The sequence below is a fragment of the Lampetra planeri genome, chromosome 31, assembly GCF_965212315.1.
Source record: "Lampetra planeri chromosome 31, kcLamPlan1.2.h2, whole genome shotgun sequence".
Classification (NCBI taxonomy): domain Eukaryota; kingdom Metazoa; phylum Chordata; class Hyperoartia; order Petromyzontiformes; family Petromyzontidae; genus Lampetra; species Lampetra planeri.
The window spans coordinates 11781090-11804916 of record NC_136137.1 but is presented as its reverse complement, the minus strand read 5'-3'; the positions used below and the strand labels follow the sequence as shown (position 1 = coordinate 11804916).

At 53.5% G+C, this 23827-nt stretch overlaps 1 protein-coding gene across 1 annotated transcript in view; it reads left to right on the top strand.

Moving 5' to 3' along the window:
• Positions 1-23550, top strand: part of LOC144729032 (uncharacterized) — a 49979-nt gene extending 26429 nt beyond the window's left edge. Inside the window, exons 6-13 of the mRNA XM_078608864.1 lie at positions 2346-2455; positions 2939-3180; positions 5851-5989; positions 8432-8537; positions 8714-8869; positions 9182-9439; positions 9944-12372; positions 19893-23550. Of these exons, the coding sequence (XP_078464990.1) occupies positions 2346-2455; positions 2939-3180; positions 5851-5989; positions 8432-8537; positions 8714-8869; positions 9182-9439; positions 9944-12372; positions 19893-22947 (6495 nt within the window). The 3' untranslated portion in view covers positions 22948-23550. The remainder of the gene's footprint in view (positions 1-2345; positions 2456-2938; positions 3181-5850; positions 5990-8431; positions 8538-8713; positions 8870-9181; positions 9440-9943; positions 12373-19892) is intronic.
• Positions 23551-23827: the final 277 nt, after the last annotated feature.

Here is a 23827-nt window from a genome sequence, read left to right as displayed (position 1 = left end):
TCCAGCAGTCACGAAAGCTTTAAATCAAGATTTATTTGATTTGTTACGCATGTAATGCGAGCAAGGATTGAGGGGGGGCGGAGTCTGGGTCACGTGGGGAGTGGGTGGAGTTAGGGTCACGTGGGTGAGAGGATTTAGGGAGAGAACTGGAAGGGGAAGGGGGAGTTGAGACGGAGTGAAACACGAGGAGGCCACGTTGGGAAAGACGGAGAGAGTGGCGCGGTCGCCACGCGGTGGGAGACGTCGACACCGTCAGCCATCGGTGTCAGACGGAGAGAGCTAACGGGGCAGTGAGAGGCTAGCTGTGTACGGGGCAGCAGTGACGCTAGATAGCGGAGCAGCGGTGTGGCTGCAAGGATTGCCTAACGGAGCAGCATGGAGACTGCATATTGGAGTAGCAGGGAGACTACATATCGGAGCAGCCGAGGCTGTGGAGAGGTCGTCGAGCGGGACGCGGGCCTGAGCGAGACGCCGTGGTATCGAGATTCTACGAACCCAATAAAGGACAACGGAGATCGACATCTGAGAGAGAGTCCTTTATTACACGCAGACGATCCCATTGAGCCGTTTGCCTGGATATTTTACACGGGAGATCCGTGATCCAGGGTGCGTGAATTCCACCGTTGGCATTTCACTTTCACGTCACTGACGCTATTCTTGCGGGGTCCTGGCTAAATGCCTTAACGAGCGTCTAATTGGCATCCCCAGCCAGGGTCAGGTGAACATTTTAAAGTGCATGGCATGGTCATTTGGTGAGCAGTGGGGTTTTCCCAGCCCTGTACGACCCATGACCTCCCAGTCGCTAGTAGAACTTCTCCCTGGACTCCCTCGCGAATGAGATGTTCCATCTCACAGGATTTTGCAGGCAAAATTCTTTAGTGTATAAAGTAGTCCCTCGGTTAACAGTGACATCGGTGAAAGGTTTTCCGGTTAACGTTTAGCCTCCCATAGGACCCCATGGTTTTGACTAACTTAAAAATGTTGACGAACGGTACGTTTTCGTTATGCATACGGTTTCCAATTTCGACCAATCCGAGCGCTCATAAGTAGGGCTGAGCCACGCCCTCGGCCAATCAGCGACACCCATTTATGGGCGTTTAGACCTCGACTTGGCTTTGTTGACATTACGTTTTCTGTTGTGGCAGTGAAAACAACAGCTCTCTTGCAGATTCAGTGGTTTTGTTTATTGTTTCAACTTATAAGTGAATTCGATTAAGTTATTTCGGTTAACCATTGTTTTTGTGGAATAGATAAAAAATGTTAACCGAGGGACTACTGGATATATATTTATAAACCTCTCGACCCACAGTGCCTGGGTCGGTCCCTCTGAGTGTTTCTCTGTCCACGGTGGCATCCAGATAACATTTCAGTTTCATTTATTTGGTATAGCCCTGTGAGCCATGCGGCACTTGAATCGGGTGCAACCGCAACAAACAAACGCATGAACAAGAAACATCTTAATGTGACTACGCGCAAAAGAAAAATCCTGGAAAAAACAGCAAAATCTTCCAGAAAAAGCACCGTATATCAATGTTGTGCAAAAATCCCAGTGGGATGCAAGTGAAACAATAACAACCATAAGACAACTTAGATTAAAGTTATCAGTCTAACTCTGTACTACAACAAACAAACATGGCTACACCAAAACGTTTTCGAAATCACCAAAATAAAGCTATAAAAAAATGTAGCAGTGATCATAGGAATTGTGGTTCAAATTTAACAATAAACGATTGACATAACATCTACGACCAAATTTTGCTGACATAGCTGGCAGCATGAGTCACTCCATAACAGCAGGAGTATCAGTAGGAGTATCAAAAGTTTTCAATGACACAAGCCTTGCGTAGAATGCACTCGTGGCTGGTGGCGTAGCTGCCTAGTGGTGTGCAGGCAGTGCAACTGCGCCAAGACCACAGGGGCCCAGGAGCCGAGCTAAGAAGAGGGAGGGCGGAATTGGACAGGGGGCCTCGTTCCACCCCTGGCAGCAGGGCCCAAGCCGACCACGGCACTTCACGAACCGTGACATCAGTACCATTAGCGGTGGATCGTGGTCATGGTGGTCATGCCACGTTTGTGTGCGTGTGTGTGTGGAGAGCAGTAGTGCAACAGTTAGCGCGTTGCACTATGAACCCAGCGACCCAAGTTCCAATCTCGCTCACGACCTGCACCAGTGACGATTATCCGAACCTGTTTTGGGCCTTCCCCTTAGTCAACTCAGATGTGGTGTTGGCCACATCACCCCATCCTGTGCCGTGCCGGCCTTCATAGGCGCTCGCTAACAGCATTTGACCCAACAGTCTGTTAAATGCTACATGAGGGCCCTTTGTCTGTGTGGTCCCACGCAGGTGTTCATCGTGTTCTTCGAGCCGAGCGCGTTTCGCTGCATCTTGCTGCGCTGGGTGCGAGTGCTGGGCTTCTGCATTGTCTACGGCACCATCGCGCTCAAGATGTGCAGGTCCGGCACCCCACCCACTCCCCCTGGCCCACTCTTCCTCCCTCCCCTCATGCCATTGAGGACCCAGCGGTCGTGCCTGTAAAGCTCCTCGGGGAGAGTTGCACCAAGTCACGCGGCCGCGTGTACGGACGCAATGCACGTGTACACCCTCTGTCAGCCCACTGCTGGATGAGGGCATCACACGCTCTGCATGCCCGACACACGCATCTCTGCACTCAGACCTCCGTGTGCCCACCGTGTCTGCCCGAGTCCCCCCCCCCCCCCCATGTGTCCCGCGTGTGCCCCCCGTGTGTCCCTATGTGTCCGCCGTGTGCCCCCTGTATACCCCCCGTGCGTCCCTTATTTGTCCTCTGTGTCCTTCCGTGTGCACCCCTATGTATCCCCTGTGCCCCCCCTCACCCCACGTGTGTTCCTCCGCGTATCCCCCACGGGCCCTGCCGCCCCCCCCCCCATTTGCCCCACTTGCCCCGCCCCACGAGCCAGGCTGCTGGAGGTGTTTGTGGAGCGCGTGTCGGAGCGCCCGCGACCCGGGTGCCCGTGGGCCGGCGTGGCGCGCCGCCTCGCCGCGTTGCTGCTGCCGCCCGCGTGGTTCCTGGCCGCGTGGACGCTGGCCGCGTGGGAGAACCTGGCGCGCGAGCTGCCTCTTGTCGGCCGTGGACACACGGCCAACGGGGGCCCCTTCCTCACGTGCCTCCTGGATGGCTGGGACCTCATGCTGGGCCTGGGTGAGAAACGGGTGGACGCGCGCACATCGGAGGTGCCAGTCGGCGTGTACGGCACCCGACGGGGCTCGTGCTGTCTCTCTGGTGCCTCGTGTGCTATGAAGTAGGGCCATTGTCTGAAACGTCGCCTATTTTGTGTTGAATTATTGTTGTTGGCTGTGCTTGTGCATCACTGCCAACGCAGCAGCAGCATCACCACGTGGTTTGCTTTGCAGGTTCCTTACGTGTGGTCGCTCACAGGAGGTTACGTTCACTCCTCTGGGCAGCTCATTTTGTGTATGTACGCAAATATGTACGTTTAACTTATTTCGCACCGTACGTAGCCAACCGTGCTAATCGGAGGTGCGGAGGAAGGAAATCTAACTAAACAGAAAAAGCAGTTCTAGAGAAATGAATGTTCAATTTAGACTTAATAGTGAATAGCTCCATTGGCTTCCAAATGTTGGAAGGAAGAGCATTCCAAATGGCCACAGAAGGGCTTCTGAAAGTGCGCAATGCAGTGACCGTCTTTGCTCGATGGTTAGCTAAATGCCACTGTGAGGATGGCCAGAGTTTGCATGATGGTTTATGCCCCTTGACGAGATCAGCAAGGTATTGTGGATCTTTTATGGCAAGCACTTTGTGTGTAATGAGTGTGACATAACGTATTCGTTCGGCAACCAGAAGCAGCTCAGCGAGCACTGGATGTACATGGCTGTATCTTGCAGTACCCGTAACAACACGTGTCAAAAAATATTGTACACGCTGCATCTTGGTAATGTTTTTTGCCAGACTTCCTGTAGAGTAGTGAGTTGCAATAATCGAACCTTGTCGATACTATGCTACATGCCACCATTTTGGCTATGTCACAACTCAATAATGGTCGAATGTGTCGTAGAGCCCTGATATTTAAATTTCAGGACCTGGCTCGGTTTTGCACGTGGTGATCAAACGACATGTTCTGGTCGAGTATGGTGCCGAGGCTCTTTAGATCCGCGTAGCAAAATGTATCCTGGAGTCTGCGACTGCCACACCTGATTCTTCCACAAATGTTTTCACCTGAGCCTGAGTACCAACCAGCAGATCTTCTGATTTTCCTGGATTAAGCCGCATTTCCTTTTGTGCAAACCACACATGTACCACTCACAGCATATTGATTGAACTTTATGTCAGGCGATGAGATGACATAAACGATCGGATGGACGTACGTTGAACATCGGACGGGCCCAAGGATGGACCCCTATGGTTCGTCAACTGGGCATGGCATAGGCGATGAGTGTTCATTACCCAGCTTGACGAACTGATCGACCATGACTCAATCCACCCCAGTGCTGTGTCCGAGACACCGAATCTTGACCTTCTCCGCCTGATGAGTATCTCGTGGTCAATGATGTTGAAGGCACCTTGAGAGATCGAGGCCAACAAACATTGCAGGCCACCGGTCATCCATGATCTTGTAGAGGTCATCAGTGATTTTTAGTAGAGCCGTCTCAGTGCTGTGGAACTTCCGATATGCCAACTGCAACGGGTTGAATCTGCCCATCGCAGTGACACAGGGACATAACTGCTTCAGACAAAGGCGGTCTATGACCTTTGAAATCATACTCAGGTTTGAGATCGACCTATAGTTTTTGGGGTCACTGTAGCTCAAGCCAACCTTTTTCAGGAGCGGTGTTACCTACGCCATTTTGAACCAGTCTGGGAAACAGCCCCCTCACTTCACGAAATATTTGCCAGGTGGACAATCAACAGCCCGAGCACTTCCGAGCATGATTTGGGAATTGGCGTGTGGATGTATACGAGCAGCGATGTCTTATTTGGCAGCCGTTTGATGATTATCAACACCTCTGCCACCGACGTCTGATTCGAGTTTTGCATTGGTTCCAGGTTGATCAAGTTCAGATGGCAGACCGGGAGAATGTATTGCCTTCAAGTTAGAAACTGCTGTTTTGATCTATTGGCAAAGAATGTCGCAAGTACTGACGCACAGAGCATAGAACGATCTGCGAACCTTAATAATGAGTCGGTGGTCAGATCTGCAGGCGGCTCTGTAAGTAAGTAAGACAGTCTCGCAACCAGTTTCCTTCCAAATACGCTCCAGCCTCTTCCGCGTCTGCTTCGCAGCGGTCGCCTCTGGTGACAGCGAGTTACTCTCCACTTTCACCCAGTCTCTTTGTGCTTGTTCAGATGGGCACGAGTTAATCAATAACAGCGGTGATGTCACAAAGATCACTGGTGTCCCAGTTAATGTGTGGATAGCTGTGTGGTGCTCAATGCTGGCAGATGCACCCAGTGAATGTTGGCCCCACTTTGGGCGTTCTACATTCACTGGACACGTGCACCAGTGATCTTTAAATGCGCACTTGTGCTCGGAACCCGCGGCTCGAGTTCGATTCTCACTCGGAGCCAACGTTGGTGACGAATATCGGAAACCGTGGTACTAGCCAACACCATTCCCTCATAGGTGCTATGCCATGCCAGCCTTCATAGGTGCTATGCCGGCCTTCATAGGTGTTACTCGCGAAGAATACTTCCCGCAACAGCCTGTTCAAGGCTACACGGGGGATATTTATATTTGTGTGTGTGTGCATGTGTGTGTGTGCTCGTGTGTGTGTGTGTGCATGTGTATGCATATGCGTGTGTGTGCGCGTGTGTGTGCACGCGTGCGTGCGTGCGTGTGCACGTGTACACTAGCCGAGCTGCTGCTGACCGTGTGGAGCCTGCACCTGTGCCGCGCAGCGCGCCGCGTCCCCTCTGCGTTCCACGAGCCGAGCTTCCTGGCGCTGGCGCTGTGCAACGAGGCGCTCGTGTCGCTCGCCTTCCACGTGACGCGGTGCGCATGCAACCCCACTCCTCACCGCACTACATCCACACATTCCACTCACTCATACTTACTCACACTCACTCAAACGACAAAGATCCCCGGTATAGCCTTCACTGTACTTTGGGCAAGTGCTGTTATCAAGTAGCCCGGCACATGAGGATGTGGGTGGCCAGCAACACGCCCGGCCTCCTTTGTCTGCCTAGTGACGATGTTTACACATCACATCAGGTGCTCCTTTGAGGCTGAGTCGACCTCACACACGACAGCATCAACAACCGCCGTTCACCACTAAGTGATGGTGACGTCACCACAGCACTTGTGCCATGCCAGGTGCATTACTTTGAGGCAACGTGAAGTGTCGACTCCCCGCTCGCAGGAGGTCATGGAACAGACCCAGGTGCCATAGGTTGACTGACTAAAATGACTGTAGAATGCACCAAATGTGCTCCCCACTATGCCAACTTTCTGCATTTTATACGCCAGGCACTGTCGTAATTGTTGTGAGTGTCGCTCCTCCATTGTTGCTGGAGGGTGAATACCTACAATTCCCCAGCAGCGTCCTTCACAAACTTCCTGGACAGAGGCCGGTCTTGACACTCCTGGTACCAGTCATTGACAAGTTCAATCAGCTCCAAATCCTTCTTGTACGACATCATTCCATCTTTTTTCTTGCATGTGCCACACCCGGTTTGCCTCCTCTATCCGGCCATGCGGTGGCTGAGTATGTGGGCTACATGACCCACCCAACGCAGCTTCGCCTGCCAGAGGAGCTCATTGACGGGACTGTGTCCACAACTTTCAAGGATCTGGGAGCTCCTGACATAATCCAGTCTGGTTAAACCCAGGATGGATATTATAGGCATGCCAGCCTGAATGTTTAGAGGGCTCCACGTTTCAGAAGCATAGAGAAGGGAGGGCATAACTGTGGCCAACAAAACCTGAAGCTTTGTATGGAGCAAGAGGCCAGGTAGCTTCCACACAGCATTATGTATCTGATGAAAAGATAATGCTGCTACACTGATTTGGCTGCCAAACCGGAGCTGGTCCTAAGCACACTGCAATAAGTACGAACATTTCTCAACTCTCTCCACAATATCCCCGTCATTCACCGGAAGTTGAGGGAAGGGGCCTTTGATGACACAAAATAACCAGGTCGGTGCTTAGTTTTGGTGGGGCTGACGGTAAATTCCCAGCCTCCAACTCCTTCTCAGAGTGAGCAGCAATTACCTGATTATCAGCATACATAATTTGGTTGACCAATGAGGAGCCAACCTTTGACCACACCTGAGCATCTATCAGCCTCCCATTGTATTTGTACCAGATGGAAATCCCTTTGGTACAGCCATGGAAAGCCTTTCGAACTATCTGGTAAAAGAAATATGCTATGTAATGTAGGGGCCAGAGGACATCCTTTTCCCAGCCCGAAGGAGACAGGGAATGGCTGCGACTCCTAGCCACGCAGCCTGCCCACCATCACCAAGGTCCTTGATAATTATATCATTAACATGAAGGTCTTTTAACATGGAGACAAAGTTCCCCCGTATAGCCGGAAAAAACTTTTGGGTCAAGTCCTCTTAGCATCTATGAAAGCCGACACACACACAGATCACCGTCGACGACAAAAGCAATATCACCCAGCCTCACACCTCGTTACAACCGATGGTGGTGATCATTCCAGCTGCTCCTCCGCCAGTATTTTCGCCTCTCTCGCCTGCTCACCTCGTGTCCGCAGAGCGATGAGACGGTGGCAGTGATGCACATGAGCGAAGCTTGCCGTGTGATTCTCCATTTGTTCTTGACGCCACTGGCACGAGCATCGTCGCTGAGTTTGGCCACTCGCACTGTCCCCGTGGCGATCAACGAAGCGGATCCATAAATCGGTGGAGGGTTGCTGTCTCTCGCCCCGTTCTGCCTCCAGCAGCAAAAAAACAATGAAAAATCTAATAAAATAATTTCAGGCCAAGTCATAACTAAAGAATATCACCGCAGCAGTTGAGAGATATTTAATGAGCGGAGATTTTCGGAAAACCCCCGACAGGGAAACGTTCAACCCGGCGTGGGATAGTAGGAGAGGAAACACGGATAGAGACGCCGAGACAGGGTTCACTCGCAAATGAGAAACGTCGAGCAAGAGGCGGGAGAGGTGCGAGAGGGATTGAGATGTAGCACACCGGGGATGGTGCTCCGGCCTCGGGCCCTTGCCCGCTGTGCCGTGGATTCAATATCGTCCTCACGAGAGACGCTTGTGCGTCTCAGTGTGTGCTTCGCCTCAAATGAGTACTGGGTGTGGTGTGCAAACATCGCCACTAGGGAGACAAGGTGGCAGGGCATGGTGATGACCACCCAGCCACTTGTGTGCTGTGCCAGCCTTCAATAGGTGCTACTCGCAAACAGCGCTCATCTCAAACGTCTGTTAAGGTCTCTGTGTTGATGCGTTATGTGTGTGACCAGGTTCTGGCTGTCGGCCTCGCTGCACCCCGACTGGACGTTCATCATGTTCTTCGTCCACTCGCAGCTCACAGTCACCGTCACGCTGGCCCTGCTGCTGTTGCCCAAGGTGCTCACACACACTCAGACAACAATGCCCCGTATGGCATTAACAGACTTTCGGGGCAAGTACTGGCTAAACAATCGGAATACTATTTCAGCATTGCAACTCGTGTGCACGGCAGCGGTGCAGCAGCGATGGTGGTTGAGAGTTGATCTGCAATGCGTCTCGCGGCCCTCGTGCAGCTGTGCAGGGCCGAGGGACCGCGGCGCAACGAAGCGGGCGACGGGGAGGTGTACGAGGACCAGCTGGACGGCCTGGGGCGCTCCACCTCGTCCTGCCTCAATGGCAGCGTTGCCTCGCTCGGCTGGTGGGACCACCTGGACGCCGAGGAGCTCACGGTGAGCGGCGCCCTCAGGAAAGCGGGCGGGGCAGGGGGTGCGAGGGGTGGCCGAGGAGGCTGAGGCCATGAGTCGGTGTTGAGGCTGTGGGTTGTTCGTGTTGTCGAAGAAGGAATGAATCCCAGCAGTGAGCTTTTATTGATATCATCTCTGGCCATTGCCACAGAGTTTAAAGTTATATACATCTCACCCTATGCCTTCCTCCACTTTCACTTCTCTCTCCCCTCCTCCATCTCTCCCCTCTCTTCTCTCTTCTATCTCTCTCTCTCTTCCTTCCCACTCTCCCCGCTCCCCCTGCTCTCCTCCCCGCAGAGTGAGCTCAAGCGCCTCTACACGCAGCTGGAGCTCTACCGCTGCGAGCGGATGAGCCTGGGAAACCCGCACCTCCCGAGGCGGCGCCCCCCCTCGCGCCGGGGGCTTGCGCGCTCCTTCATGCGCCGCTTTGCCGACTGCGGCCCCGAGGGCCCCCGAGAGGGGCCCGGGGCGCCGGGTGGGGGGCGGCAGGCCGGGGGGGGGCCCGAGGTGGGAGCTGCGTGGAGCCGCGTGCGGGAGGCCACGTTCCGCCAGAAGGTACTCGTATGCTTTATTTATTTACTTAACGGGCGAAAAGATGGTCTGATGTTCACTTCCTTGCCTGGTATGCAGGAGGTCTGGGGGGGTTTGATCTCGACCCTGATGCTTGTATGTTTGGAGTTTGCATGTTCTCCCCGTGGTCGCGTGGATTTTTTTCTCCGTGTCCTCCACATTTAGAAACGTGCATATGTACATATGTTGAACTTCTTTCACAGCATAGATTATTTCGATTATTTGGTGCTAGTCATGTCCACATGATATGCCACTTCGTTGAGCTATCATTTGTGGCCAGGTTGCTTCTGAAAAAGAAGCTAATAGCTCAGAAGACTTTACCTGGTAGGATTAAAATAATAAAAGTTTTATAATTTTTCAAAGTGATTTGTTTCCATTTCCTATATTTTGCATGCCAATTGTGTTTTTTTGTTGTAACGTTCTGACCCGCTTCATGGCTCATCATATTCCTCCTCCAGTATAAATACATTTTCTGATTTTAATTTTGAGGTGCTGTCCCTGGCGCGCTCCACGAGCGCCTACGACCAGCTGCTGGAGAACTCCGAGAACAGCGTGAGCTCACTGGGCGGGGAGCGGGGCCTCGAGGGGGGGCTCCTGGGCCCCGAGGCGCTGCCCCCAGGCCCCGAGGCGCTGCCCCTGGGCCCCAAGGCGCTGCCCCCCGGCCCCGAGGCATTGCCTCAAAAACAGCAGCAGCAACAGCCGGGCAGCAGAAGCAGTGGGGAGGCCGAGCCACCGGACTCCCCCCCCGTGCTGTGCCGCTCAGCCAGCGCGCACGCGCTGCGTGGCTCCGCGGGACCCATGGCCCCCGCCAGGCCCCCCTTGACCTCACGCACCCCCCCACTGCCTCTCCTCAAGTCGCTGAGCCTGGTGGGCCCCCGCCAGGCAGGGGCACTGGCCAGGGTGGCCACGGGGACGATGGTACGGGCGCAAGAGGCGGCGGCGGAAGGGCGCCTGGGGCCCCCGGGAGGGGGGACGGAGACGGAGGTGGTGCCGGGCGCTGGGAGATCTGTAGGGAAATGGAAACCCGGTGGGGCAGACCGGTCGATGGGGATAGAGATGCAGGAGAGGGAAATTAAGGACGAGGTGGTGATGATGAGGGAGTGGGAGATAGAGGTGAACGAAAAGTTGAAGATCGAGGTGGAGCTGAAGAGAAAGAAGATGCAAGGGGAGCTGACTAGGAAAGTGGAGCTGGAAGAGAGGGTGACCGAGAGGGAGATGCAGTTGAAGAAAGAGATTGAGCTGCAGCCGCGAAAGGAGATGGAGGAGAAGATCAGGAGGACACTTGAGATGAAGGAGATGGAATTGAGCAGGGAGATGGAGTTGAAAGTGGTGGAGCTGAAGGAAAGGGAGAGAGATCTGAAGCTAAAGAAAAATGTGGAAGAGGTGGAGCTGCAGGAGTTGGAACTGAAGGGGGAGGTGAATGATGTTGAAATGAAAGATGCGGAGCTGAAAGAGGAGATGGATGGTGGAGTGGGGAGACTGCAGTTTGGAGCAGCTGAGGCGAGAGGTAAAGATGAAGTGGGAAGGGGTGGAGAGGAGGAGGCACACGACTTTCGAGTCATGGTGAGCTGTGACAAGGAGATGGGGGATGAGGTGAGGGCAATTGTGGATGAGGAGACTGGCCCTGCAAGGGAAGAAGACACTGAGGAAAATACGAAGCAGAAGATGCGCCCCGAGGAGGTGAAGGTCAAGGGAATCGGAGTGGACTCCAGCAGTGAAAAGATAAGCAGGAGCCTGGATGATGTTAAAGACGCTGTGAGTGATATTAAAGAGAAGGCAAATGTTGGCAAGAATGTGGCGCGTGCTGAAGAGGTAAGGCCAGGCACTATAGAGGAGCTGGCAAAAGACGAGGAGGATGAGACTCGCGTTCAAAACGAGCAGGTGGGGAAGAGTGAAGATCATGCTGCTGTTCAGGAGAATCAGGTTGGAATTAATCAGGATATTACTCAGGATCAGTCCGGTCTTAGGGAGGATCAGGCAGCTTTTGGAGATGAACGGGCTGGGATTTCTGACCCCGTGCCAGAGGAGGCTAAATACCAGGCTGAGGTCATCCTAGCAGGACCCAGCAAACAGTCTCCTGGGGTCATTCCCGACGGTGTTGGGGCCGCTGCAACAGAAACGTGCAACACCCCTCAAGGTCGCTCACGAGGCCGGGAGCAGCCCACTGGGTCCGGCAGGCCCCTGCGGGACCCCCCAGAAGGCGAGGCGAAGCAGAAGAGGGCAGAGAGGCGATCAAGGAACCCAGTGGAGCGGACGGACGGGAAGGCGGCCGGAAAGTCTGAGGCGAGGGCGGACGCCAAGGGCAAGACCGAGAGGGCACGGGGTCGGGAGGAGGGGCACACTCGTAAGAAGAGCCCGGGCTCACAAGCCGGGATGGCGGCCATGGGCCGCAGTCGGGCGCGGCACGACATGGAGCGTGCCAAGCAGGAGCTGCGCCGCCTCCACGAGGAGCTCTCCTCACGGAGAGGGCAGCATCAGAGCAGGCCACCGCTAGCGCAAGCCACGACCACCCACGGCGGCGAGGTGCTGGGCGGCGGCTTGCGAGTGGCAGGACAGCCAGGGGAGGGTGGTGGGAAGGGCAGCTTGGAGGTGAAAGAGGAGGCCACGGAGGGCAGTCTGGAGATGAAAGGAGAGACGATTGATAACAACCTGGTGTCCACAGAGGAGGCGATGGAGGGCAATTCAGCTGCTGCAGGGGATGGCAAAGAGGACAGTCCAGCATCGAAAGAGGGAGCCATTGTGGGCAGCCTCATTGTCAAAGATCAGCAGCCTCTGGCGCTCGGTGGCGAGGGGCAGGAAGTGGCCTCTCCACTACAGGATTTGTCCAAGCACGAGGAGACTGGGCCCCAGGGGCCACAAGGGGATCAAGGAAACAGGCTCCTGGAGGTCTCGGGGCCACGCAGACCTGGAGTTCACAGGTGAGTCGTGGGTCAGGTTCTGTAATGACGATGCGTGGCCACATGCTTTGTTACTATTGATTGATCGTGACTGATCAAGATCATGGTTCGGGCTTAGATGGTTCGTATGATTATTACTAATGTTGTCAAGGTTAGGATTTGGGCTTGGATAGGTTGGAATACATTTTTTTTGAGTGATGGTTAAAAACTAAATTATCTCTACTCTCGATGGAATTTCACAGTCCTCCCCCATACAATAAATGATGAATTTTAATGATGAGATGGGCGTCAATCATCCACGACATCATCACATTCTTCCGATAAAAATAATTTCACCTGCGGTTTGCCAGGATCTTCAGTACACATCTTTAAATTCAGTGAGAATCCGCTTGTTTGGCAATAATTTGCGATTTTGTCACTGTTGGTGGCTTTGCCGCCATAATATTTGTAATTAATTATTTTGTCAAAAGATCGCTGCACTGCAGTCAGTGCCACAGCTGGGGGCTTTCCCTGATTACTGTGCTGTCTTGTGGAGTGCATTTGTAGTGGGTTCGAATTAGGTGCACACACACACAGCTTGGAGGCAACACTGTTTATTAGAACAGTAAGTACTATAACACTGTACATAAGGGGGTGACCACCTTCCTCAACTCACTAACACCCTGGAAGACTACACAGCGTGACCCAGGCAGGCAACGGGCTGCCTGGTCACGGACGACGATCCGGGACTTGAGGACTGATGATGTCGTCTTCACTTCGGGGTTGAACAGCCCCGCTCTGCGTTCACACCCCACTTATAACCGCTCCGGCATGGCTGGCTCTTCCCAGGCCACACCTCCCTTTCCCCACCTCTGGGAAGGTCTCGGTCCTCCACCACATGACCCCCCAGCCACCCCCTTGGGGCCCCCAGCCCTCGTACGGGCCAACACAGTGACGTCGTATGTCACAACATCACCACCCCCCCCCCCCCCCCCCCCCCCGTATAAACACACAGCCGTTCCGGCTGTAACACAACTGTGAAACATCGAAACGGTGTACCTCCGAACCAGCAACATCAATAAATAACCAGCGACCAATAATAAATACATCACCTAATATACACAGAATCGACGAGGGTAAAAGGAGAGTAAACGCATGGAAAACGGGGAATTAAGAACAACAAATATACATGAAAACTGGCTAACCCGTTTACTCCCCAGCACAGCCGCCCCATGTGAGAATCACGCATGCACCGACATGTGAGTGTGGCCGTTGTAACGACGGCATAAGCAATGAGCAAGGCGTGTGAGAGCCATGTAGAGCAGCCAGTCTTCCACGAGTCAATGTGGCTGGATCCCCCAGGGGAGGCGCGCACGCCCCCCCCCCCACCCCGCTGGAGGCCCTGGGGAACCAGAAGCGGCCCAAAGGGCACGGCCCCTCCCCAGGAGTCAGGAACAGGAGGAGCAGGAGTAGCTGACGTATGCTCCACTCACTCCCCCCCCAGTCCACAGCCGGTGAGCACAACCGGCGACTCCAAGGTGCCAGGTAGAAACTGCCTCCAGTGACGAGAACACAAACCCTCCTGAGGCATCACTCCACGAACACTCGCCTCGGCGCATCAGACAGGACAGTCACCCGGCCCCTGGGTAGTGGGGATGAGGGGATTCCAGCCGGCGCGAGAGAAGAGAAAATAATAATGATAATAATAAACAGATTCAGACGCATTTGTTGTGCATCCAACACGGCGATGAAACCCAATATGTACACCTTCACCCACACAATATGAATGGCAAGGATCCCCAACCCCCAGCTACGGTTCCATCCACTAGGTGGTGATAGAGCGAGGATAGAAGAACCACCTAGCGCTCACACACTCACACACCCCAATGCGGACATCTTCCGACATCGAGGGTCAAGACATCATGTGTCAAAGCCAACCCATGTCCTGAGGCGAAGAAGTCGCGCTTCAGGGATGCCCCCAGGATCTGCATTTTAGTTAAATAAAATAGTCCGGCGTAAAAATGGGCCTAAATGGCGCCTGCACGCGTGATCTGCATCTCCACAGCCTCACGCGCTCGTATAAAATGGCGGCCGCAGGCGCGAACTGCATCCCCGTGGTTTCCCGCACTCACAAAATGGCGGCCGCACGCGCGAACTGCATCTTGGTGGTTTCCCGCGCTCGCACAAAAATGGCGGCCGCACGCGCGGTTTCCCGCGCTTGCACAACTTAGCAGCCCTCCCTTGAAGGACATCTCATGCCACTCGGTATCACCCCCCGCCTTTCCGACGCGCACGCGTTGGCCATATCGGGGGAATTTTAACCCAGTCTCTCTCCAAGACTCGCATCGCAATATATAGCTGTACCGACCGAGCTGAGAAGACCTATCGCTCACTCACTGCACAACATGCACCCTAACAACTGAGGGATACAGTCCCAACGTAACGGGACAACTCCACCTGAACACTAGGAATCTCAAGCCCACTGTTTCAATGCGCCTCGGAGTGTCTTGATCTCCGGGCTGTCAGGTCAAGCCGTCAGCATAGCATGACGGGATCACACTCTCAGAGCCATGTGAGCGCACAACCCACTAGGCTAGACACGCCACGGAGTGTCTCAATCTCTGGGCTGTCAGGTCAAGCCGTCAGCCATAGCATGACGGGACCACAACTCTCGTGTTAGACACGCAACACTCACTGGGCCATCCTGGTCAGGATCTGCGCCCCAAGATATTCGACAGCCCGCACCACAATTCCAAATCGCTGGCAGCATGTCACCATCTCAATTTAAATGCTCTGTAACCAATGACGGCAGAGCCACAAACCAAGGCAGTCATCCCCCACACAATCACAATTTCACACCATCACAATACATACAATTTAAATTAGGATCCCCCACTGAATTGATCCAATGCTGAACAGGTACGCACAATTTGTGACGATCCCGAATACCCAATGGTCACAACAATACACCTCACATCCCGTATCTGTACACCCATCTCCGAGACTCGCATTGCAGCATGAAGCTGTACCAACCGAATTGATAGAGCAACGCAATTTGGCGGCAATTAACAGAAAGGTACCGCCGATCCATGTAGAACACAAGGGGCATTCCTACACAAAATAAATCATCTGTGCAACAACGGACAGGAACCAACCAGTGCGTTTGAAACACACCGAACCTGTCATTTCAAAATCCCCTTCAACATTAACCATGGGACTCAGGGCATTCGAATTTTAAGAGCATCGTCAACAAGCTTAACTCCGTAACAACAACCAAAACAAATGTCACAACGCGATCATTAACATGGCAACCCACGAGATATTAACGGAGCTCGGTACACCCACATAACCGAATTAATCATTAACTGGCCCCTCAAGATGAACAATGTTACACGCGGACACCCGACATGAACGCCGTGGCCAGACACAACTTATAGAAAGCAAATTGACGCCCCGCAACCGGAAAAAATATATATAACACGACCCCCCAACCCAGCGCACACAAAATGGATGAAGTTTAACAGGAGCCGGTGTGTGTCGTGTCACGCCTCGCCTGGCAAGCTGTGAAGAGCAGAGGGCGGCAAGGTGGAACACTGGGACGCCCCGAAGAATCTTGCATGGTGAACACGGCCTCCTCTTGCGAACCGCAGGTGCCACTCGCACTCGAGCAGAAGACGGGGGCGCCACCCGAATGTGTGGAACTTCCCCTCCGCAGGCGTTGATGTCGGCGGGAACAGCGTCCTGGCCAGCCGCCGAAATGGCGGCCCTACCGCGTGGCCCGCATGCCCGGGCTTCCCCCGCCAGCCCCCGCAGCGACGACGGCGTCCTCTCCCCACGGCTCCGGCGCTCCGTTCCCGATGGCGGCGAAGCAGCGGTGCGATGCCAGTCCTGCCGCTCCACGTGCAGCGCCATCTCTCTCTCTGTCACCGGGGCTGCCATCCCCGGGGCTGTCTGAAGGATGGTCGTCACGCTGTCCTCGTCGTACGAAGGCGTCCAGGTGAGTTGTTTTCTTCGTGTGCTCATTTTACTACCCTCGGATAACACCTCGGATTATTTATTTTTCTGCAACTTCTTGACACCAAATGTAGTGGGTTCGAATTAGGTGCACACACAGCTTGGAGGCAACACTATTTATTAGAACAGTAAGTACTATAACACTGTACATAAGGTGGTGACCACCTCCCTCAACTCACTAACACCCTGGAACACTATACAGTGTGACCCAGAAGGGCAACGGGCTGCTGGTCACAGACGACAACCCGGGACTTGAGGACCGATGATGTCGTCTTCACTTCGGGGTTGAACAGCCCCGCTCGGCATTCACACCCCGCTTATAACCGCTCTGGCATGGCCGGTTCCGCCAAGGCCACGCCTCTCTTCCACCACCTCTGGGAAGGTCTCGGTCCTCCACCACGTGACCCCCCAGGCACCCCCTTGGGGCCCCTAGCCCTCGTACCGGCCGACACAGTAGTGACGTCCTATGGCACTACACATTTAAAGGAATTTCCATGGGATGGACTTTGGGGCGTTGACTGCCTTGGTCTTTACCTCAGCAACACCCCTCCATCGGTCGTAGCTCCATGCACTGCAGGTCTTGCCAGGGAGGGGATTCCAACTGTTCAGCTGCTTCGACCATGCCCAGTTTAGTCTGCATTCAGCGGCAGTCTGTGCGAGGAATTACGGTGAGCGCTGTGGGGTCGTCGACTCCTTATGGCAATGGCAACAAGCGATGGGTCCCCTTAGCCACACGTGCGACAATTGGCATTCAACCCATGGAAGAATGGAACTCTTCGGTTCAGAAGCACGCTACGTGATCAAGTCCATTGATCAAGACCTGGAAAATTCAAACCTAGTGGCATGGCGCCGGCTGCGCCTCGTGCAAGTCCATCAAACAGCTGCCTGAAGTGGTTGTGGAAAATGTCATCTCCAAGCGGGTCCTTCCCATCAGGGGTGATCCAAGGTACAGAACAACAAGGGTGATGGACAACGACCCCAGTCTGCTGGGACAGGCGCAACGGCTCCTCCCCTCACAGCTTCATTTCCACCCAATTCTGCAGGGTAGTCGAAGTGATGCCGAGCCTGAGCCGCCCACGCTGGGTCGCCCTGTGGGCACCTGGCTGACCTCCTTTTGGTAAATGTGGTACCTAATCGAGGGCCGATGCATAGTTACCTTCAAGTTCTTCGCCACGGCTGCGCCATGCGTTTTCATCGGCGTCCACCGGCAAACAACGCTGTCGAGTCGTCACTGTTTCTACAGTCAGCGGCTCGACAACTATTTTTGTCGACGAGCTTTGACGCCTCCTCGACATCCATTCCATCATCATGGCACCGCCTGCTTCAGCGACAATGCAGATTCTACGGCCGTCTCTTCGTGGTACCCGAGAAAGATGGTGGGTTTCCGGCCCATTCTCAATATGAAGGCGTTGAACAAGTAGATCGTCACATAACATTTTAAGATGGAATTTGTTCAGTCGGTGGTGACGGCGATCCAACCATGAGATTGGTCGTCTTCGATTGACCTAAAATATGCCTGCCGACATGTTCCAGTCTTCAGTTGACATTGGTGTTTCCTAGTCTTCGCTTTTGAGGATGATTACTTCCGGTTCAAAATGTTATTTAATTTTGACTCATGTCCTTGCCTCAGGTCTTCACCAAGATGTTCGTGAACACGGTTGCTCTTTTGCCTACCTGGTCGATCTGCTGCTGGTGGCAGAGACGTCCGATGGCTGCTCTGTGGCCACTCGTCGCACGTGAGCAGTGTTGGTTGACTACGGCTGGGTCATCAAACCTATCTCACTCTCGACACAAAGCTCCAGCTACTGTGGTGGGAAGCGACGGTACATTTTATGATGGGGGTGTCCCCTGGGCTAAGTCGAGCCGGAGTTCTTTGTTTATTCCGACGCCTCCGCTCACGGATCTGTGGCAGCCATACGGTACAGGCATTTGGTCAACGTCTGAGGCAGAAAACTCCAGCGCTTGGAGAAAGCTGTGAGCAGTGAGGCTTGTTCTGCAGCGCATTCCGCAGGAAGTCTTGTGTCACCGTCTCTGTCTGTGCTCCAATTCCGCTGCCGTTTCCACAGCGCAGCGACTTGCTGGACAGAGTTGTCTTGCTGCCATCCGAGCTGGGTCTTATCAAGCCCACAGTCTGGAGAGTTAGTCTCACGCTCCCAGCGTAAGCTGTGCTCTTCATAGCTAGTCGTTCCTCCACGTAGCATGTCTATGGAGGGCTTTTGTGAGGTTTTGCCAGCGTTGCCAGATTCCACCATGACAGGCATCGCCGGCTGCTGTGCTAAACTACCCGCTGTGGATTTCCAGGTGGGACATACTGCATTCTTCACAAGAGTCTGTCTCGCCACCATCACCGTCTTCCATTGTGGTTTTGACACCGCAATTCTGACTGCTCAGTCATCGATTCGGAGGTTCAGTTGAGACCTCTTTTTTTGTCAACATCTACCGGCGCATCGGTGGTGCTGTCCCTGGGATATTTTATTGGTGCTGCATGCCTTGCGTGATTCCCTCTTTGAGCTGTTCAATACCATCGCTATTGCCTTCCTTACATTGCAACTTATTCTGCTTGTAGCTCTCACATCTGCAGTGCATATTTATGCGCTGTATGCTTTATGGTGTCATGAACCCTTCCAGGTTTTCAACCCATAAAGTGGTCCTTTGCCACCATGCCTTCTTTAAACCGAAGGTTATAACCGCAGATTGTATTATCACACGTTTTGTCCTATGTTGGGACCCATTGGTCCATGGACAACGGGATCTCCATCTATTAGACATTGCTCCGACTTTGAAGGCCTATACAGAGCAGACTATGTTTTTACAACTCTCTCGCCAGTTATGTGTTCTTTACGGTAACAGCTGACGAGGCCATCCCACCACGAAAGCTAGATTGTCGGCCTGGCTTTGTGCGTAAATGCACCCACTACTATTTGGTCCATGGTGTCGCACTGCCACCTTCTTTTAAGCCCCATTCCACCCGGGCAATTGCCTCGTCATGGGCCGTATTCGGTCAATGTCCCAAAATGTGTAAAGGAGCAAATTGGGCCTCGCCTTGTGTTTTATTTAAACACGATCGGCTGGATAAGTTGGTAGCTAATGAAGCACATTTCAGCCAAGCAGTCCTGCGGTGGCTCCTTGTGCTACTGAAGCCTAACGCACGGTTCACGCGCATTCACTCTTCATGATGACTTATCACGGAGTGCTTTAAGAACTTTAACAGATACGTGAACTAAATCTATAATAGAGTTGTTTTTGGTTAGGTCGTGTAAATATAAATGTGTCATTAAACCCACCACCACCCGACAATTAGTATGGTTTGGCACGTAAATTAAACATGCCAAATCATTACTAGTTCAGCACACCGGTGTGTTGGAGAGTAAATCTACAACATTTAGATTTCGAGTATGACGTTTAGCTGGTTATTACAACCAGCCTCATCAGGCGACAGCGAGAGATGTGGAGAAATTCTCCTGTTTTGATCTTAAATAGAGGGGGTAAATTTTATGTCGTCACTTGTGAGCCAATCACACTATTCAGGCACGTGCATGTTTCTGCAGGCAGGGTGGGCCAGCTCGGCTCGTCAAGCAGCACAGCTTCTTCCAGACGGACAGCACTGAGATCGGACCCCCTGCGACCGACGAGGGGGAGCCTGGGCACGTTGTCGCCACCGGGGAACCCCTTCAGGCCTTACCAAACCTCCCCTGCCTCATTGTGGCGCATAAAAAGCCGCTGTCCCGGCCGCCTGCCATCCCCGTTCGCAGTTCTTCTCTACACGCGGAGATCGTAAAACTTTCGGCACCACCGGTGGCCCCGCTTCTGCTACCAATGGATGAGGGCTCGAAAGCCGAAGATGGAGCAGAGCTGGGAGCGGGGGGAAGAATGGGGTCTGCCAAGTGGCAAGATGAGGGAGCGTGCACGGCAGTGGCCACGGGGAGCGCCGCTGTGAGAGGCCACGGGGAGGCCGAGGGTGCAACCGGAAGCGGAGGCGATGATAAGGCCAGTAGAAAGGCGGCCGAGGTGTGCCCTTGGGAGGCCACCAGCGTTCAGGGTGGTGGCACAGTCAGCCCCAAGGACAGCAACAAAAAGAGTGGAGATTTGCCTGGGAGTGGCCTGCAGCCAGCGAGCCACGTAGCCGAAGTTTTTCCATTGGAAACCGTAGCCACTGAGTCTTCCATCAGTCGAAAAGTCACCAAAGAGAGGGTCTCTTTGCGCAGTCACATCTCCTATGTTTGCCCTTGGGAGACGGGTGATGGAGACACTTTGAGTGGGAAAATTGGTACCGAGGACCTAGAAAAACTGTCCAACGTTTGTCCCTGGGAAAGTGTGAGTGGGAAGTCTGCCAGAAATAAAGTAGCCACTAAGCAGGGTAGCATCATGAGCAGAAATCCGCCAAACGTTTGCCCCTGGGAAGCTACCACAGATCAGGATTGCATGACAGCTAGCATGAAGGGCAGTGGAAAGAACAGTGAGAAACTGGCCTCAGTTTGCCGTTGGGAGGCTGATGGTGGAAAGATGAAGGGTGGTAGAATCACCCTTAAGGACAGTGGCAAGACCAGTGAGAACCGAGGTGCAGTTTGCCCCTGGGAGACTGAGAGTGGGAATGTATCTAGCAAAACAATCAGCAGCAAGCGCAGTGGCAAGAGCAGTGAGAAACTGGCCTCGGTTTGCCCCTGGGAGACTGAGGGTGGAGAGACTGAGAGTGGTAGAATCAGCGCCAAGGAGAGCGACAAGAGCAGTGAGAAACTGGCATCGGTTTGCCCCTGGGAGGCTGAGGGTGGAGAGACTGAGGGTTTTAAAATCAGCACCAAGGAGAGCGACGAGAGCAATGAGAAACTAGCCTCGGTTTGCCATTGGGAGGCTGAGGGTGGAGATACTGAGGGTGGTAAAATCAGCACCAAGGAGAGCGACAAGAGCAGTGAGAAACTGGCCTCGGTTTGCCATTGGGAGGCTGAGGGTGCAGATACTGAGGGTGGTAAAATCAGCACAAAGGAGAGTGGCGAGAGCAGTGAGAAACTGGCCTCGGTTTGCCCCTGGGAGGCTGAGGGTGGAGATACTGAGGGTGGTAAAATCAGCACAAAGGAGAGTGGCAAGAGCAGTGAGAAACTGGCCTCGGTTTGCCCCTGGGAGGCTGAGGGTGGAGAGACTGAGAGTGGTAGAATCAGCACCAAGAAGAGTGGCGAGAACAGTGAGAAACTGGCCTCGGTTTGCCCCTGGGAGGCTGAGGGTGGAGAGACTGAGAGTGGTAGAATCAGCACCAAGAAGAGTGGCCAGAGCAGTGAGAAACTAGCCTCGGTTTGCCCTTGGGAGGCTGAGGGTGGAGAGACTGAGAGTGGTAGAATCAGCACCAAGAAGAGTGGAGAGAGCAGTGAGAAACTGGCCTCGGTTTGCCCCTGGGAGGCTGAGGGTGGAGATACTGGGAGTGGTAGAATCAGCACCAAGAAGAGTGGAGAGAGCAGTGAGAAACTGGCCTCGGTTTGCCCCTGGGAGGCTGAGGGTGGAGATACTGAGGGGGGTAAAATCAGCACAAAGGAGAGTGGCAAGAGCAGTGAGAAACTAGCCTCGGTTTGCCCCTGGGAGGCTGAGGGTGGAGATACTGAGGGTGGTAAAATCAGCACAAAGGAGAGTGACGAGAGCAGTGAGAAACTGGCCTCGGTTTGCCCCTGGGAGGCTGAGGCTGGAGAGACTGAGGGTGGTAAAATCAGCACAAAGGAGAGTGGCGAGAGCAGTGAGAAACTGGCCTCGGTTTGCCCCTGGGAGGCTGAGGGTGGAGATACTGAGGGTGGTAAAATCAGCACAAAGGAGAGTGGCCAGAGCAGTGAGAAACTAGCCTCGGTTTGCCCTTGGGAGGCTGAGGGTGGAGATACTGGGAGTGGTAGAATCAGCACCAAGAAGAGTGGAGAGAGCAGTGAGAAACTGGCCTCGGTTTGCCCCTGGGAGGCTGAGGGTGGAGATACTGGGAGTGGTAGAATCAGCACCAAGAAGAGTGGAGAGAGCAGTGAGAAACTGGCCTCGGTTTGCCCCTGGGAGGCTGAGGGTGGAGATACTGAGGGTGGTAAAATCAGCACAAAGGAGAGTGGCCAGAGCAGTGAGAAACTAGCCTCGGTTTGCCCTTGGGAGGCTGAGGGTGGAGATACTGGGAGTGGTAGAATCAGCACCAAGAAGAGTGGAGAGAGCAGTGAGAAACTGGCCTCGGTTTGCCCCTGGGAGGCTGAGGGTGGAGATACTGGGAGTGGTAGAATCAGCACCAAGAAGAGTGGAGAGAGCAGTGAGAAACTGGCCTCGGTTTGCCCCTGGGAGGCTGAGGGTGGAGATACTGGGAGTGGTAGAATCAGCACCAAGAAGAGTGGAGAGAGCAGTGAGAAACTGGCCTCGGTTTGCCCCTGGGAGGCTGAGGGTGGAGAGATTGAGGGTGGTAGAATCAGCACCAAGGAGAGCGACAAGAGCAGTGAGAAACTGGCCTCGGTTTGCCCCTGGGAGGCTGAGGCTGGAGAGACTGAGGGTGGTAAAATCAGCACAAAGGAGAGTGGCGAGAGCAGTGAGAAACTGGCCTCGGTTTGCCCCTGGGAGGCTGAGGGTGGAGATACTGAGGGTGGTAGAATCAGCACCAAGTAGAGTGGTACTTTACCCAAGGCTTGTCCCTGGGATGTTGCGCAGTGAACATGCCGATGATTTTCTTATGAACGTAAACGTTCACCCATTCGAGCACACAGACGTGCTCGTAGACACCAGCACACAACACAAACATGTACAAATTAACAATAAAAACATGGGTTTACATTTGTTGTTCTACTACGATACAGTGCAACAGATGTTCTTGCTTGGACCTGGTATGCACCCGAGATTTTGTGTTGATGAGCCGATAAGAGCACAGCGTGTTGCTGATTACAAGCTCACGGGCTGCACAGGAATATAGCAGCGACCTTTCGTTATTATTGAGCTGCCCTGACCCATGGCCTTTCAATTATCATTACCCACACATTCTTACTTTGACTTTCGTTCTGTGCTAACTTTGATCGTTAAATGTGAGGTGCCGTGGTTAACATCCACTCGCGTATACCCCGCGGTGGTCGTGAGTGAACAGCGGCAGTCCTCCCCAACCACACACCCAGCAGCGTGACAGTCTCACACCCAGAGAGTCTAAACGGTCTTCACCGTTTGTGTCCTACGGCTGAAACGCAAACCCAAATAAAATAATGTTTCTTTCAAAATGAAAAATGTGAATATTTCGGTTATCCGTTTTAACCGTGGGAGCGATGCAATTTGAATTCACATTAACCGGTTTTTAGCAATTGGTTAACTAGAAACCGAACCGTCTGAGACCGCTTTGACCCAATTGAACTGTAACCGTTTCGATTTAAAGCTTTCGTGACTGCAGGGATTCATCTTCTTGGTTCTTTCGGTAAAGTCACGTAGAAGGGAAGTAATAAAATAATAAAAATAAAACATAATAAAACAATTCTCACGACGTTTCGGCCACAACGCAAGCAGCCGT